At 45.3% G+C, this 18291-nt stretch overlaps 2 protein-coding genes across 6 annotated transcripts in view; one reads left to right on the top strand and one right to left on the bottom strand.

Annotated features, from left to right (window-relative positions):
* mlh1 (mutL homolog 1) overlaps positions 1-2682 on the bottom strand; it is a 64029-nt gene extending 61347 nt beyond the window's left edge. The window contains exon 1 of the mRNA XM_033020219.1: positions 2227-2682. Coding sequence (XP_032876110.1) covers positions 2227-2339 — 113 coding nt within the window. The 5' untranslated portion in view covers positions 2340-2682. The remainder of the gene's footprint in view (positions 1-2226) is intronic.
* Positions 2683-2741: 59 nt separating this feature from the next.
* The window catches only part of trank1 (tetratricopeptide repeat and ankyrin repeat containing 1), a 133391-nt gene continuing 117841 nt past the window's right edge, over positions 2742-18291 (top strand). For 2 of the 5 annotated variants that reach the window (XM_033020218.1, XM_033020214.1), the window contains exons 1-2: positions 2742-2796; positions 9768-9925. The gene's annotated coding sequence lies outside the window, so the exon portion shown is untranslated. Of the gene's footprint in view, positions 2797-9713; positions 9926-11317; positions 11343-18291 lie in introns of those variants that run through there. The other 3 variants (XM_033020216.1, XM_033020215.1, XM_033020217.1) reach the window with 3 other exon arrangements.

Genomic DNA, 18291 nt, shown 5'->3' with positions numbered 1-18291 from the left:
AAAAGTAGCCTGCTTGAGGTTTCAGGGGGGAGATTTAGGAGGGACCTTGGGGAACATTTTCACTTAGAGTTCATATTTTGAACAAGCTGCCAGAGGAAGCTATGGAAGCAGATACAGTTAAGATGTTTAGAAGACATTTGGACAGATGGGTTTAGAGGAACATGGGCTAAATGCAGGCTAAGCCAGAATGGCAACATGGTCAGCATGGACAAGGTGATATGAAGGGCACGTTTCTGCACTTTATAGCTCTGGGACTCATAGCGTTACGCTGTAAGGATATGAGGGTGCTGTTCCTCCAGTTTATATGGGGCCTCACTGGCAATGGAGGAGGTTTAGAGGCCCAGGACAAAGTCAGTATGGGAATGGGAAGGGGAGTTAAAATGGTCAGCAAATGGGAGATCCAGCAGGCCTTGGAGGACCAAGCTCAAGTGTTCGATGGTATGGTCGAGTCTACACTTGGTTTTTGCTGATATTAAGGAGACCACATCGGGAACACCGGATGCAGTAGATGCGTTTAGAGGAGGTGCATGTGAGCCTCTGTTGCATCTGGACCTGCTGAGGTTCTTGGATGGATGCGAGGATGTGATACCTCTCCCGTGGCTGCGGAGGAAAGTACTTGGGTGGGGGTAGTTTTGGTGGGAAGGGGTGAATAAACCAAGGAGGGAACAGTCTCTGCCTAAAGCAGAAGGGGGTGGGAAGATGTGACTCGTGTTGGAATCACGTTGAAGGTGGATGAAGTGCCAGAGAATGATGTGGAGGCTGGTAGGGAGAAAGGCAAGGGGCAGGGGAAGTCTATCTTTGGGCAAGGGCATCATACAGGGGAGACATGGTTGATGATTCCATATATTACAGCTGAGGGGAAACCATGTTTACCATAGAAAGAGGACATCTCAGACATCCTAGAATGGAAAGCCTCATGGTGGGAGCGAGACAGGCAGTGAAGAAAGCAAATGGTATGTTAGCATTCATAGCAAAAGGATTTGAGTATAAGAGCAGGGAGGTTCTACTGCAGTTGTACAGGGTCTTGGTGAGACCACGCCTGGAGTATTGCGTACAGTTTTGGTCTCCTAATCTGAGGAAAGACATTCTTGCCATAGAGGGAGTACAGAGAAGGTTCACCAGACTGATTCCTGGGATGGCAGGACTTTCATATGAAGAAAGACTGGATAGACTCGGCTTGTACTCGCTAGAATTTAGAAGATTGAGGGGGGATCTTATAGAAACTTACAAAATTCTTAAGGGGTTGGACAGGCTAGATGCAGGAAGATTATTCCCGATGTTGGGGAAGTCCAGAACTAGGGGTCACAGTTTAAGGATAAGAGGGAAGTATTTTAGGACCAAGATGAGAAAATCATTTTTTACACAGAGAGTGGTGAATCTGTGGAATTCTCTGCCACAGAAGGTAGTTGAGGCCAGTTCATTGGCTATATTTAAGAGAGAGTTAGATGTGGCCCTTGTGGCTAAAGGGATTAGGGGGTATGGAGAGAAGGCAGGGATGGGATACTGAGTTGGATGATCAGTCATGATCATATCGAATGGCGGTGCAGGCTCGAAGGGCCGAATGGCCTACTCCTGCACCTATTTTCTATGTTTCTAAATTTCAGAGTAGGGGATTGGGTCTTTGCAAGAGACAGGAAGGGAGGATGTGTCATCTTGTTTCACTGTTGCAGACCTACTCTTGACAGTTCAGTCCTTCAGAACTCAATCACCTCAATCCGCGTTAAGGCCATGAAGCCAAGGGTCGAGACTCTTCTTCAGACCCATTCCTTGTCTCCAGAGATGCTGCCTGACTCGCTGAGTTACTCCAGCATTTTATATCTATCCTCGTTGCAAACCAGCATCTACAGTTCCTTCCCACACAACTGTTACTGTCAGGGCCCCATTCCTAAATATGCACCTCTCATTCATACAAAAATAATGTAAAAATATTAGCAGTTTAACGATTCCACCGTGACACACCGAGGAGACTCATGGCATGCAGGATAAACATCTCTGCCACACGGTTGCATAGATTATTGCAAGATAAATTGCACGGTTGCATAGCTTATTGCAAGATAAATTGCACGGTTGCATAGATTATTGCAAGATAAATTGCACGGTTGCATAGATTATTGCAAGATAAATTGCACGGTTGCATAGGTTATTGCAAGATAAACATCTCTGCCACACGGTTGCATGGATTATTTTTGGGGAGGGGTCGCTCTCGACAAATGCATTCCAGCCCACCTGTTCTCCACCATTTCTTTAATGGCATTAACGGGTCGCTGGATCACCTCTCCTGCAGCAATCCTGTTCACCACCGCTTCTTCCAGCCTGCGAATGACTCCAGGATCGGCCATGACCCACCGCCTAATGCTGGGAACACCAAAAACAAACAAATGTTCCCGCTCCCGCCGCCAAAATATGTCCGCGCCCTGTCTTTGCTCTTTGACTGCGACCCGAGCCTGGCGAACCCAAAGCTCCGAGGAACAGAGCTCTTGCTCCCACCTACAGCAGGAGCTGCAAGAAGTGGAGCGGGCGGGCGGGTCAGTCTCTTGCAAGCAAAGAAGTGGAGCTCCCCGGTGTCTATCACCGGGTCTGAGCCATTCATTCCACACGCAAAGCGCGATTGCAAATGATCGGCTTCGGGTTGCAGTTGCAGTTCCCTCCCGACTGCAACACACACACAAAAAAATCTGCACCGCCCCGACCGGGAACTACAATTCCCCGAAGCTTGGTTGGTTCCTGTCAGCGGAAGTGTGTGATGGTGGTGGAGCTCACTTTGATCATTTGTCTACAGTGCGAATACTGGATACGGTAACAGAAAACCCTTTGCATTTGCATCCCCCACCCATTATTATTTTTGTTGCAAGCTATACATAGTTCGGTAGTTGTAACGATTGTTGCATAAATAATACACCGCAGTGCAAAATGAAAGGGCAAGGAAGGAGAAACAGAACGAGAAACAACATTTCTGTCGCACTGTGTGTGTGTGTGTGTGTGTGTGTGTTTTGAAATCCGGAAAAAGCCTTTTTGTGGAAGTGCAAATATGCATCCTATCCCACCGTCCAAAAACAAAGCATTATCGCCGAGGAATTGCAAAGCCGTTTTCTAATTAATGAAATAGATGGTATTATTGGCATAGATGTATCTATTCGTCTGTTGCACAATGTGTTACAGTGTGATCATGTTGGAATCTGAGTTTTTTTTCCCTTTCAGTTTTGTACCTGCTACGATGCCTTGTGTTACAACACTCTTATATTTTCCATTGCCTGAGCTCGTCGAGCCGTTGCTCTTAACGGAAGATGGTATTTGAGAAAGTTTTACCCCATTCGACAATACAAATTCGGATTGTCTCCCGTTCAGGCCTGTGTCACCAATCTGTTGGATTAGCAGCTGGTTCAAACCTCAAATTGAAGTGGCATTTAGTCAATGAGTTGCAACTCAATAGATCTGTCAGTGTCTATGGAGAATGGAAAAAAGTTACATTGATCTAGATTTACAGAGTAACAATAACATTGAACCATAGATGCTGCCTCACCTGCTGAGTTTCTCCAGCATTTCTATCTACCTTTGAATTCATTAGAGATTATTCGACGACATGCAAGAAGTATGATTTTTTTTAAAAGAATATTTAAAAAAGGCCCTGATTACAACGAGGGAGGTTAAGATTATATGATACTGACTGTTTGTCAGGCCAGTGCTTGTGCAATATGACCAATTCTGGTCACTTGGTTACAGAGAATGTCACTCTGCCCTCAAATGCATATCAACTATCTCTGTCCCCGTCAAAGGGGATTGAAATCTAGTACACACCCACTGACTCCCACATACCTTGATTACACCACTTCCCAGCCTGCCTCCTGAAAGGATGCCATCCCCTTACTCGATTTCTCCAACAAGACTGCACTTGCTGTTTGGTACCCCCCCCCCCCCCCCCCCATTGTGGATCGACCCCTCAACCATGTCTCCTCTGTGTCCCACAGTTTTGCTCTAGTTCCCACTATCACCCTTCAGATCCAACACCCAATTCTTCAACATTTCTGCCACCTTCAACGTTATTGCCACCAGTCATGTCTTCCCATCCTCATCTCTTTCTGCTGAGCCCACTGTTTCCACAACTCCTTGGTTCACTCATCCCTTCCTACCTAACTAACCCCTTCCACGTGCTTTCTCCTGCAACTGCACAGGATGTAACCCAGGACCGCAGCAAGCCATACAAACGAGACAGAGGCTCACATGCAGTTCGCTATTGCATTTGGAGCTTCTGATGTGGCGTCCTGACATCAGCGAGACCAACTTTAGACTGGGCTGCTTTTTTGCTGAATAATGGCTCTGTCGGCCAAGGCCTGCTGGATCTCCCTGTTGCTAACCACTTTAGCTCCCCATTAGTACCTTTCTGTCCTTGACCTCTATTGAATGAGTAAGGCTGCACACAAACAGGAGACACAATGTCACGTAGCCTGCAACCCAAAGGTATGAACATTGAATTCTCTAGTTTCACGAAATACCCCCCTATCCCCTCTGTCCTCCCAATATACCCCCTCATTTTGGTGTGTATCAATTTCTCCCACCCTCCCAGCCACCCTGCTCCTTTGCCCTTCTTCCTGCACTCAACTCCCAACCCTGAGTTTGTAATTTCCCTTTTATCCCCTCTCTTTCCCTTCCCCCCTGTCCCCATACCATCAATATTTCTCCCTCTGACTTTGCTTTTTACTCCTCTTCACTCCTTACCTGATATCCTTGGTCTCCTTTTCACCTCTAGCCTTTGCCACTTAGTCCACTCACCTGTCAATAAATCCCACGCCTTGCTTGTACCCACTATCGGTTGCATGGCTTCATTCAGCCCCACCTCTCTTCCCCCGACTACTAGCAGACCCAAAACAACCACTCCATTTTCTCCATCGATGTTGCCTGATCTGCTGAGTTCCTCCTGCACTTTGCGTTTTGCTCAAGATTCAAACATCTGCAGTTCCTTGTCTACAGAAAGAGAGGTCTAGTCGTTGAAAGAATGTCACTTTATTGGACATCTCGGCCTTTAGGGAGATTCATAGCAAAATGATACTTAGAGATAATATATATAAGCATCTGGATAAACAGGGTCTGATTAGGAACAGTCAACATGGATTTGTGCCTGGAAGGTCATGTTTGACTAATCTTCTTGAATTTTTTGAAGAGGTTACTAGGGAAATTGATGAGGGCAAAGCAGTGGATGTTGTATATATGGACTTCAGTAAGGCCTTTGACAAGGTTCCTCATGGAAGGTTGGTTAAGAAGGTTCAATGGTTGGGTATTAATGGTGGAGTAGCAAGATGGATTCAACAGTGGCTGAATGTGAGATGCCAGAGAGTAATGGTGGATGGTTGTTTGTCAGGTTGGAGGCCAGTGACTAGTGGGGTGCCACAGGGATCTGTGTTGGGTCCACTGTTGTTTGTCATGTACATCAATGATCTGGATGATGGTGTGGTAAATTGGATTAGTAAGTACGCAGATGATACTAAGATAGGTGGGGTTGTGGATAATGAAGTAGATTTTCAAAGTCTACAGAGAGATTTATGCCAGTTGGAAGAGTGGACTGAAAGATGGCAGATGGAGTTTAATGCTGATAAGTGTGAGGTGCTACATCTTGGCAGGACAAATCAAAATAGGACGTACATGGTAAATGGTAGGGAATTGAAGAATGCAGGTGAACAGAGGGATCTGGGAATAACTGTGCACAGTTCCCTGAAAGTGGAATCTCATGTAGATAGGGTGGTAAAGAAAGCTTTTGGTGTGCTGGCCTTTATAAATCAGAGCATTGAGTATAGAAGTTGGGATGTAATGTTAAAATTGTACAAGGCATTGGTGAGGCCAATTCTGGAGTATGGGGCACAATTTTGGTCGCCTAATTATAGGAAGGATGTCAACAAAATAGAGAGAGTACAGAGGAGATTTACTAGAATGTTGCTTGGGTTTCAGCAACTAAGTTACAGAGAAAGGTTGAACAAGTTAGGGCTTTATTCTTTGGAGCGCAGAAGGTTAAGGGGGAGACTTGATAGAGGTCTTTAAAATGATGAGAGGGATAGTCAGAGTTGACGTGGATAAGCTTTTCCCACTGAGAGTAGGGAAGATTCAAACAAGGGGACATGACTTGAGAATTAAGGGACAGAAGTTTAGGGGTAACATGAGGGGGAACTTCTTTACTCAGAGAGTGGTGGCTGTGAGGAATGAGCTTCCAGTGAAGGTGGTGGAGGCAGGTTCGTTTTTATCATTTAAAAATAAATTGGATACTTATATGGACGGGAAAGGAATGGAGGGTTATGGTCTGAGCGCAGGTATATGGGACTAGGGGAGAATACGTGTTCGGCACGGACTAGAAGGGTCGAGATGGCCTGTTTCCGTGCTGTAATTGTTATATTATATTATATTATATTATATTATATATATAGGAGCAGGGAGGTTCTACTGCAGTTGTACAGGGTCTTGGTGAGACCACACCTGGAGTATTGCGTACAGTTTTGGTCTCCTAATCAGAGGAAAGACATTCTTGCCATAGAGGGAGTACAGAGAAGGTTCACCAGACTGATTCCTGGGATGTCAGAACTTTCATATGAAGAAAGACTGGATAGACTCAGCTTATACTCGCTAGAATTTAGAAGATTGAGGGGGGATCTTATAGAAACTTACAAAATTCTTAAGGGGTTGGACAGGCTAGATGCAGGAAGATTGTTCCCGATGTTGGGGAAGTCCAGGACAAGGGGTCACAGCTTAAGGATAAGGGGGAAATCCTTTAAAACCGAGATGAGAAGAACTTTTTTCACACAGAGAGTGGTGAATCTCTGGAACTCCCTGCCACAGAGGGTAGTTGAGGCCAGTTCATTGGCTATATTTAAGAGGGAGTTAGATGTGGCCCTTGTGGCTAAAGAGATCAGGGGGTATGGAGAGAAGGCAGGTACGGGATACTGAGTTGGATGATCAGCCATGATCATATTGAATGGCGGTGCAGGCTCGAATGGCTTACTCCTGCACCTATTTTCTATGTAAATCTGAAATATCAGGGTTGATATTGGTGCCTTGGCCAGTATTTTTGCGTTGATGGTTGGGAAGTGTGTGATTATCTGTATTTATAAACTTGTAGGGAGATCTTGGATGACTTGAGAAAGAATAAGTGATAGTATCTGATTTTAATTTCCCTGCTACTTATTGGTTCATTATTGTCACATCTACAGTGATACAGGAAAAACGTTGTTTTGTGCACTATCCAGGTAAATAATTACATACATGAAGACAATGTTATGCAAAAAGAAGAAAACAGTGTGCAGAATATAGTTACAACTATAGAGAAAATGTGTATTTAAAAAAAGCATAAGATTTGCAACGAGCTAGATTGGGAGGTCAGCAATACATTCTTAACTAACGAAAGGCCGTTCAAAAGTCTGATAATAGGAAATAAGGTTTTTTTTCCTTCAATCTTGTGATATGTGCTTTCAAGCTTTTGTCTTTTCGGCCCTGCGGGGAGAAGCGGGAATAAGGGTGGTCCTTGATAAAATGTTGGCTGCTTTCCCGAAGGCAGTGTGGCCAGCATCAATTGATGGTGGGGTGGTACTGCAGGCTGGTTGGCGTGATGGACTGTGCCCCGTCCACAACTCACTTCAATTTCGTACAACATTGAGCAGAGCAGTTGCCAAATCAAGCTGTGATGTATTGTGATAGGATGCTTCCTCTTAATTCCTGTGTCTCTGCTGTATCTGCTCCCAATATAATGTTTTCCATTCTAGGACATCAGAATGTCCTTTACCTTCAGTAAATGTGGTTTCTCCTCCCCCTGCTATTGTGGATGGATCCCTCACCCTCACCCTCATATCTTCTCAGTTTATTACAGGTCTGCTCTCCCTCTTCTACCCCAGAGGCAGAACAGAGGGATGGAGTTCCCTTGCTCATCGCATTTCACCCAACCAAACTTTGCATCCAGCCCATAATTTTCTGACATTACTGCCACCCTCAATGTGCCATCGCCACCCCTTCCAGCTGTCTGTAGAGACCACTCTGTCCGCAACTCCTTGGTTTGATCATCCCCTCTCACCCCAAACCACCCTCCCCTCCCAGGCACCTTTACCCTGGTGGGGGAATGTAACATTGATCACATACACCACGTCTCTCACTTCCATCCCAGCAGCTCTTCCAGGTCAGACTTTCACCTCTCAGATCAGGCGATAGCTTTGCTCAACATTCATCTGCCTAGTGACTGATGGGGGAAGCTTAACAGAGATGTGCAGGGCAAGGTTTTTTTTAAATAGAGTGTCGTGATAGGGGTCTGGAACGCATTGCCAGGTGTACTGGCGGAGCAGATACAATAGTGGTGCTTGAGTATTTTAGATGGGCACATGGCAGTGCAAGGAATCACTGGTCACGTGCAGGCAGATGAGATCAGTTCAGCTTGGCATCATGTTCGACACAAACAATGTTGGTCAAAGGGCCCATTCCACTGCTCTACTGTTCTATGTAATGCTAAGACCAGCTCTTATCTGCCTGCATATAATCCATATCTCTCCATTCCCTGTATATCTATGTGCATATCCAAAGGCTCTCTTAAATGCCCCTATCAACCGTAACTGCCTCCATCAGCACCCAGGAAGTGCATTCCAGGCACTCGCCACCCTCTGTATATATAAAATAAAAAATGTTTGTGCATATCCTTTTGAACTTTGCCTTATTTTAAAGTTATGCCCTTTTGTATTTGATATTTACATCCTGGGGAGAAAAGGTCTGTCTACCATGACTTATGAATATAAAGTCGACAAAAGTGCTGGAGAAACTCAGCGGATGAGGCAGCATCTGTGCGTGATGGACTATGAATATAATTTGATATACTTATGTAAAGCGAAAACCATCCAAGGCTGGCTAACCTCTTCCTGTAGCCAATACTCCCTAGTCCAGGCATCATTTGTTAATCCAGGCATCCAAAAACATGCAGGTTTATTAGATTGTTTAAGAAGGAACTGCAGATGCTGGAAAATCGAAGGTAGACAAAAATGCTGGAGAAACTCAGCGGGTGAGGCAGCATCTTTGGAGCTAAGGAAATAGGCAACGTTTCGGGCTGAAACCCTTAATTGGTAGCTGTAAATTCCCCCTGGCATGCAGGTGACTGGTTGGATTTAGGGGAGATTATGGAATTTGGGGAGAATAACATGAGATTGGTCGAAGGACAATAGTGTGGATGGACATGGTGCCGTATGGCCTGTTTTCATGCTGTATGCCTCCATGACGCTATGTGTAGGAAGGAACTGCAGAAGCTGGTTTAAACCGAAGATAGACACAAAAAGCTGGAGTAACCCAGCAAGTCAGACGGCATCTCTGTAGTTTATTCTACTCTATGTTTTCTCTATGACTATTCAGGCTAGAGGGGCAGATACAAGTGCTGTCTTTCTCTCTGTCCCTCTAGCGGGTTCAAGATTCCAGGATATACAGTCTCTTGTGTCTCCGCTGTCAAATGTTTTGGTTAGCACCCTGTGAAGCACTTCTGTTGGTTCATAACACAGCTGCTGTGTAATCGGAGGTTGTGACTGTGACGGGTTACACCAAGGTTTCGTTTGTTAAACAGAGCGCTTATTTCCCAGGGGCCGAGTCCGTTTGGGTGATAACGTCGTTTGTGCAGGAATGTATAACTTGGTTTCTATCTTGTTAGTTCTAGCGATTGCATGGAGAGAGGGCGCCTGTGGGCGGATCTGTCATTTTCTGGGAAACCGAAAGCTACGCGTGTAGTTTACTTGTTTCGGGTGAGAATGTTAAGTTTTGTTTTCCTGCTGCAGACAGCCGTTCGCAGCTGAGCAGGAGGGTTCCGACCCGAAACACCACCCATCCTTTTACTCCGGAGTTGCTGCCTGACCCGCTGAGTTACTCCAGCACTGACTTTGTGTCTGCCCTTTGTAGCTGGAAGACGCGGCGAGGAGCTGAGCGGCAAGAAGAGGTGAGGAAAGTGGCTTTGTACTTCGGTGGTCGCTCCCCTCTGTCCTCTATCCGTCCTCACCCCTTGTCTGAAGAAGGGTTTCGGCCCGAAACGTCACCTATTTCCTTCGCTCCATAGATGCTGCTGCACCCGCTGAGTTTCGCCAGCATTTTTGTGTACCTTCGATTTTCCAGCATCTGCAGTTCCTTCTTGAACACCCACCCCTTGGCTCTCCAGTTGTCTTACTGCTCCCAATCCCATGCAAACTATTTAACCTCCATTCCCACATTGCCTTTGCCACAAGTGAGCCATCTCGCTGCTAGAACATTGCTAGCGTTCCTCGCGAAGGCTGTCCATTTCCTTTAAGTTGATCGTCTAGTTTTTTTTGTGTGCAAACGCTACCCTGGGCTCCATTTATTAAAATGTTTTGCTTTGATTCTTGGCCCATGTATCAAATCCATGTTGTCTTGAGTTGAGAGTCCCAGTGATCATCTTGGAATTTGTACTTGTAGTTTGTGGTTTAGTGTGTATTGTCTGAACCCCGAGCCCCGTAAAGTACATACATGAAACTACAATGTTTTCATATTTCCAGTTCGTGTACCTAAGAGATCTTGTTTTTTTTCTGATCTAAAATTTATTTTCTAAAGAACGAACAGTGCAGATAAGAAGCTCAGAAAATTAAACAAACGGCACTTGCAGGCTGTGTCTACCACAGCATGGTATTGCGACAACGGGTTTTAGACCAGCCTGAAGGTAATTTATGTTTAAGAAAGAACTGCAGGTGCTAGAAAAATCGAAGGTAGACAAAAATGCTGGAGAAACTCAGCGGGCGAGGCAGCATCTATGGAGCGAAGGAATAGGCGACGTTTCAGGTCGAAACCTTTCTTCAGACGATCTGTAGAAAGACTGGATAGACTCGGCTTGTACTCGCTAGAATTTAGAAGATTGAGGGGGGATCTTATAGAAACTTACAACATTCTTAAGGGGTTGGACAGGCTAGATGCAGGAAGATTGTTCCCGATGTTGGGGAAGTCCAGAACAAGGGTCACAGTTTAAGGATAAGGGGGAAATCTTTTAGGATCGAGATGAGGAAAACATTTATCACACAGAGAGTGGTGAATCTGTGGAATTCTCTGTCACAGAAGGTAGTTGAGGACAGTTCATTGGCTATATTTAAGAGGGAGTTAGATGTGGCCCTTGTGGCTAAAGGGATCAGGGGGTATGGAGAGAAGGCAGGTACAGGATGCTGAGTTGGATGATCAGCCATGATCATATTGAATGGCGGTGCAGGCTCGAAGGGCCGAATGGCCTACACCTGTACCTATTTTCTATGTTTCTATGTTACAGGGTCTCGACCCTAAACCTCGCCTATTCCGTCACTCCAGAGATGCTGCCTCATCCGCTGAGTTTCTCCAGCATTTTTGTCTACCATCTGAAGGTAATTTACGATCATTGTTGATGTAAGCATTTTGAAAACAATTATATGCTCTCATGTTTAAGTTGTTGTGGTCTCTAAACTGAATGGAAGTAGATTGGATGCTACTCCCAGCCTGGCAATGTTGCAGAATAGGTAATTTGGGGAAATATTATAGTAAACGAGGGGAACCTATGGGAACAAAACCACAAAACCACAAACCAAAACAACAAAAACAGAATGTTTGGAGGCAAAATTTACAATTTGATATTTTGCAACATCCAAAGCTGATCCAAAGAAAAGATGAGGTACGAAGGTAAGCTAGCCAAGAATATAAAGCAGGATAGTAAAATCTTCTTCATGTATGTGAAGAGGAAAAAATTAGTTAAGACCAAAGTTGGACCCTTGAAGACTAAAAAAGGTGAATTTATTGTGGGGAACAAGGAAATGGCAGATGTGTTGAATAGGTACTTTGGATCCGTCTTCACTAAGGAGGACACAAACAATCTTCCTGATGTACTAGTGACCAGAGGATCTGGGGTGACGGAGGAACTGAAGGAAATCCACATTAGGCAGGAAATGGTGTTGGACAGACTGATGGGACTGAAGGCTGATAAATCCCCAGGGCCTGATGGTCTGCATCCCAGGGTACTTAAGGAAGTGGATCTAGAAATTGTGGACGCATTGGTGATAATTTTCCAATGTTCTACAGATTCAGGATCAGTTCCTATGGATTGGAGGGTAGCTAATGTTATCCCACTTTTTAAGAAAGGCGGGAGAGAGAAAAGAGGGAATTATAGACCAGTTAGCCTGACATCAGTGGTGGGGAAGATGCTGGAGTCAATTATAAAAGATGAAATAGTAAATAGTGGCACATTTTGTGTGTCTGTATCACCTTGGCTTTGCACAGTGTGAATTTCACTCAGACAGCTTGCCCTTTCCCCCGCCTTCATAACGGGCTGGTGAAGGAAGTGATGTGTGTGTGTGGTACACAAAAATGCTGGAGAAACTCAGCGGGTGCAGCAGCATCTATGGAGTGAAGGGAATAGAAACATAGAAAATAGGTGCAGGAGTAGGCCATTCGGCCCTTCGAGCCAGCTCCGCCATTCAATATGATCATGGCTGATCATCCAACTCAGTATCCTGTACCTGCCTTCTCTCCATACCCCCTGATCCCTTTATCCACAAGGGCCACATCTAACTCCCTCTTAAATATAGTCAATGAACTGGCCTCAACTACCTTCTGTGGCAGAAAATTCCAGAGATTCACCACCCTCTGTGTGGAAAAAATGCTTTTCTCATCTCGGTCCCAAAGGATTTCCCCCTTATCCTTAAACTGTGACCCCTTGTTCTGGACTTCCCCAACATCGGGAACAATCTTCCTGCATCTAGCCTGTCCAACCCCTTAAGAATTTTGTAAGTTTCTATAAGATCCCCCCTCAATCTTCTAAATTCTAGCGAGTACAAGCCGAGTCTATCCAGTCTTTCTTCATATGAAAGTCCTGACATCCCAGGAATCAGTCTGGTGAACCTTCTCTGTACTCCCTCTATGGCAAGAATGTCTTTTCTCAGATTAGGAGACCAAAACTGTACGCAATACTCCAGGTGTGGTCTCACCAAGACCCTTTACAACTGCAGTAGAACCTCCCTGCCCCTATACTCAAATCCTTTTGCTATGAATGCTAACAAACCATTCGCTTTCTTCACTGCCTGCTGCACCTGCGTGCCTACTTTCAATGACTGGTGTACTATGACACCCAGGTCTCGTTGCAACTCCCCTTTTCCTAATCGGCCACCATTTAGATAATAAGGGCCACAAGGGCCACATCTAACTCCCTCTTAAATAGGCAACGCCTCGGCCCGAAACCCTACTTCAGACCCTTCTTCAGATGTGTGTGTGTCTGTCTGTCTGTCTGTCTTCCTCTTCCTGTTCCTCTTCCTGTTCCTCTTCCTGTGCCAGTTGCCGGCTTTTCAGTTGACTGCCAGCAACTTGACTGCCGCCTGATAAAATCTCCTAAGTGGGACAGGCCTATGATTGACCCACTGAGTTCTTCCAACTTTCTTTTTGTTCTTGTTCTCAACATCTGTAGTTTCTTTATCTTAGTTCCACAATGTAAAGCTATAGGAAAGAAAGTAGGGAAAATGTGAAGTTTGACTTCGACAGTATATAAGTAGGGAGGTGAAGGCAAGTAGGATAATGCATTTCTAAGATGTTTTTTTATGGGTTGTCCACAACAGGAGTAAGGCTGCAACAGGGAGGTCTTGGATCCTGAGGATTAATGGTTAATTGCCTCATACTGTGTTTTGTATTGAATTCTGTCTTTACTTTGTGTACTAGTCATGTCTCTACTATTTATTTCATTCCCCTTACATGTTTTTCCTCTACCTGCTAAATTTTTGTAAGGTGTCCTTGAGTCTCTTGAAAGGCGCCCATAAATAAAATTTATTATTATTATTATTTAGTCTTTAAAAAAATATCTTCTAACTTGATTCTGAAGCTTTAATGCACTCTCTTTAATATGCATCACAGGACTGCGTGATACTTTATAATTCAAATATAAGGCAAGAGGATGACCAGGGAGAACTGCTGAAAGATAAAGAAACGTATCTATGCTTGGATTTGGAGGATGGAGGTGCGGTGCTTAACAAGTACATTGCATCTGTATTCACCAAGGAAAAGGGTTTGGAGGACATCGAGCATAATGTGGAGAATACCAATGTGCTTGGACAGGTAGACAAAAATGCTGGAGAAACCCTTCTTCAGACTGATCGGTCTGAAGAAGGGTTTCGGCCCGAAACGTTGCCTATTTCCTTCGCTCCATAGATGCTGTTGCACCCGCTGAGTTTCTCCTGCAGTTTTGTCTACCTTCGATTTTCCAGCATCTGCAGTTCCTTCTTAAACAATATGCTTGGACAGTTTGAGATCAAGAAAGGAGGTTGTGCTGAGGATCTCGAAGAGCTTAGGTGGATGTCCTCGGGGCCTGATGGGATCTATCCCAGGTTATTGAACGAGGCAAGGGAGGAGAATATGGGGACTTTGACAAGCATCTTTGTTGCTCCTCTAGTCTCCGGCAAGGCTCCAGAGGACTGGAGAGTGACCAATGGTGTTCCTTTGTTTAGGAAAGGAAATAGATAGAATCTAGGGAACTCTGAGCCAGTGTCTATTGGCGAGAATGTTTTGAGGTAGGATTTACTCCCATTTGGAAGAAAATTGGCTAATTTGGGATAGCCAGCGCGGCTTTGTATGCTGCAGGTCCTGTTTCACTAACTCGATTGAGTCTTTTTGAGGAGGTGACAAAGGAAATGGATGAAGATAGGATGGTGGATGTTGTATCCATGGATTGTAGTAAGGCTTTACCAGTGGTAGTAACGCAATGAGAATGGAGCCAGGGTAATATGGGTCTTTGATGATATTAGCTGCCTTTTTGAGGCAGTGCCTCCGATAGATCCATTTGATGGTGGTTATGTTCGTACCCATGATGCACGGGACAACATCTACCACTTCCTGTAGTCTCATTGCAATAGCCTATATCTTTTAATCCACGAGTGTTCAAATGGGCCCATACAATGTCTTTGGCAAGCCATTTAAAGAGACACACACGCCCAGACATGTGTGCACAAACACACATGCAGGCATGCACATAGATGCGTGCGCACAGGTGCAAACACATTCCAACACCAAGGAGTGAACTAAACAGACTTGATCCACTGTAGTTTGTCTACCATTGTAACAGGTCCCTGGCAGATGCCATCTCTGGCCTATATTCATCGCAGGTACATCCAGATAACACACCTAATTCAGTCACCTATTTGTTGACTGCAGCACACCAATGCCTTTGCTGTCTCAAAAGTCTAAGGAGGTTTGGTAGGTCTCCAATGACTCTGACCAACGTCTATAAATGCACAATAGGAAAGCATCCTATTGGGGTCCCTCACGGCTTGGTTTGACAAATGCCCAAGAACTCAACAAGTTGCAGAGAATTGTTAATGTAATCTAGTCCATCACCCAAGGAGCCTCCCTACTATTGATTTCATCTACACTTCATTGCCTCGGGGAAAGCAGTCAAAATAATCTCAGAACTGCTGTAGTTTTGGGAGCAACAACAGCAGCAGGAGTTTAGCAAGAGATACGACTGATTGGCTCTAGCCCAAGTGGGAGGAGAGAAGTGAAAACAGTTAAAGTACAGGTCAAGGACAGGCAGACTTGACTCAGAACTGCTGTAGATTTGGGAGCAACAACAGCAGCAGGAGGTTAGCAAGAGATACGACTGATTGGCTCTAGCCCAAGTGGGAGGAGAGAAGTGAGTCAGTGCTGGGAAAACAGTTGAAAACTGAGGAATTTGGTTTGTAAATTGGTAAATCAGGCAATTTATCAGTCAATTTAAGCAAGACTGCTCTTAGCGAGCGGCAGTGAGTGAGCGGCCTTGTGAGGGAAGTGCCCTGTGAGAAAAGTGTGAGTCTTTGGCTCGAGAGTCTTCGGCGAGGAGACCACGCAATACGCTTGAGAGGTAGAGACGAAAGAAGATGTCAGGCAAGCTGATTCAGTGCGATGCTTGCAGTATGTGGGAGGTCAAGGACACCGCTGGTGCCTCTGGCTGCTACAAATGCGAGAAGTGCATCCAGGTAGAGCTCCTGAAGGGCCGTGTTGGGGAACTTGAGAAGCAAGTGGATGACCTCCGGTTCGTCCGAGAAACGGAGTCGTTCCTCGACAAGTCCTACAGTACGATTGTTACACCTAAGGTACTGGAAGAGAGAAGGTGGGAGACAGTGAGAACAGGAGGGAAGCTTGGAATGCCAACGTCCCCGGGTGTTGTACCTCTTGTGAACAGGTTCACCCACTTAGAAGCTGTCGGGACAGAAGAGGTGTTTACACTGGGCGGCGGACAGGCTTGTGATGCGAATAGGGCTGTTGAGCCAAAACCAAAAAGGCCTAAGGCAGGCAACGCCATTGTAGTGGGAAACTCCATTGTGAGAGGTATGGACAGGGGTTTCTGCGGCAACAGACGGGATGCGAGGATGGTGTGATGCCTTCCTGGTGCCAGGATCCAGGATGTCACGGACATAGTACAGAAAATCCTCAAGGGCGAAGGTGAACATCCGGAAGTGGTAGTGCATGTCGGCACAAACGATGTCAGAAAGAAGGGGATGAATATTCTGCAGCGTGACTTTGGAGAGCTCGGAAAAATGCTGAAAAGCAGGACCTCCAGGGTTGTTATCTCCGGTTTGCTTCCAGTTCCTCGTGCTGGCGAGAGCAGGAACAGGGAGATACGGGACCTGAACGTGTGGCTGAGGAACTGGTGCACGGGGCAGGGATTTAGATTCTTAGATCACTGGGATCTGTTTTGGGGTAAGGGGGAACTGTACAAAAGGGACGGATTGCATCTTAACAGGTGTGGGACCAGCATTCTGGCAGGCAGGTTTGCCACTGCTACACGGGTGGTTTTAAACTGAATAAGGGGGGTGGGGTGTCGAATGGGCTAGTGGAGGATGGAGTTAAAGGGAAAGGGTTTCTTAAATGTGTGAGCGTAGAGACAGAGGGGTGTAAAAGGAGGGTAGAAGCAATAGGTAGCAAGGTGAAAAGTAAAAGTGGCAGGCCGGAAAATCCAGGGCAAAAATCAAAAAGGGCCACTTTTCAACAAAATTGTATAAGGGGTAAGAGTGTTGTAAAAACAAGCCTGAAGGCATTGTGTCTCAATGCAAGGAGCATTCGTAATAAGGTGGATGAGTTGAATGTGCAGATAGCTATTAATGACTATGATATAGTTGGGATCACGGAGACATGGCTCCAGGGTGACCAAGGCTGGGAGCTGAACATCCAGGGATATTCAATATTCAGGAGGGATAGAGAGAAAGGAAAAGGAGGTGGGGTAGCGTTGCTGATTAGAGAGGAGATTAACGCAATGGAAAGTAAGGACATTAGTTTGCAGGATGTGGAATCGGTATGGGTAGAGCTGCGAAACACTAAGGGGCAGAAAACGCTGGTGGGTGTTGTGTACAGGCCACCTAACAGTAGTAGTGAAGTTGGAGTTGGTATCAAACAGGAAATTAGAAATGCGTGCGACAAAGGCAAAACCGTTATAATGGGTGACTTCAATCTACATATAGATTGGGTGAATCAAATTGGCAGGGGTGCTGAGGAAGAGGATTTTTTGGAATATGCGGGATAGTTATCTAAATCAACACGGAGAGGAACCAACGAGAGAGCAGGCTATTTTAGACTGGGTATTGAGTAATGAGGAAGGGTTAGTTAGCAGTCTTGTTGTACGTGCCCCCTTGGGCAAGAGTGACCATAATATGGTTGAGTTCTTCATTAGGATGGAGAGTGACATTGTTAATTCAGAAACAATGGTTCTGAACTTAAAGAAAGGTAACTTTGAGGGTATGAGACGTGAATTGGCCAAGATTGACTGGCAATTAATTCTAAAAGGGTTGACGGTGGATATGCAATGGAAGACATTTAAAGACTGCATGGATGAACTACAAAAATTGTTCATCCCAGTTTGGCAAAAGAATAAATCAGGGAAAGTAGTGCATCCGTGGATAACAAGGGAAATCAGGGATATTATCAAAGCGAAGGATGATGCGTACAAGTTAGCCAGAAAAAGCAGCATACTGGGACTCCTGGGAGTCCTCCAGAGATTCACCACTCTCTGTGTGAAAAAAGTTCTTCTCATCTCGGTTTTAAAGGATTTCCCCCTTATCCTTAAGCTGTGACCCCTTGTCCTGGACTTCCCCAACATCGGGAGCAATCTTCCTGCATCTAGCCTGTCCAACCCCTTAAGAATTTTGTACGTTTCTATAAGATCCCCTCTCAATCTCCTAAATTCTAGAGAGTATAAACCAAGTCTATCCAGTCTTTCTTCATAAGACAGTCCTGACATCCCAGGAATCAGTCTGGTGAACCTTCTCTGCACTCCCTCTATGGCAATAATGTCCTTCCTCAGATTTGGAGACCAAAACTGTACGCAATACT

This window comes from Amblyraja radiata, chromosome 4, assembly GCF_010909765.2.
Source record: "Amblyraja radiata isolate CabotCenter1 chromosome 4, sAmbRad1.1.pri, whole genome shotgun sequence".
NCBI classification, from domain to species: domain Eukaryota; kingdom Metazoa; phylum Chordata; class Chondrichthyes; order Rajiformes; family Rajidae; genus Amblyraja; species Amblyraja radiata.
This window is presented reverse-complemented; position numbering and strand designations above follow the sequence as displayed.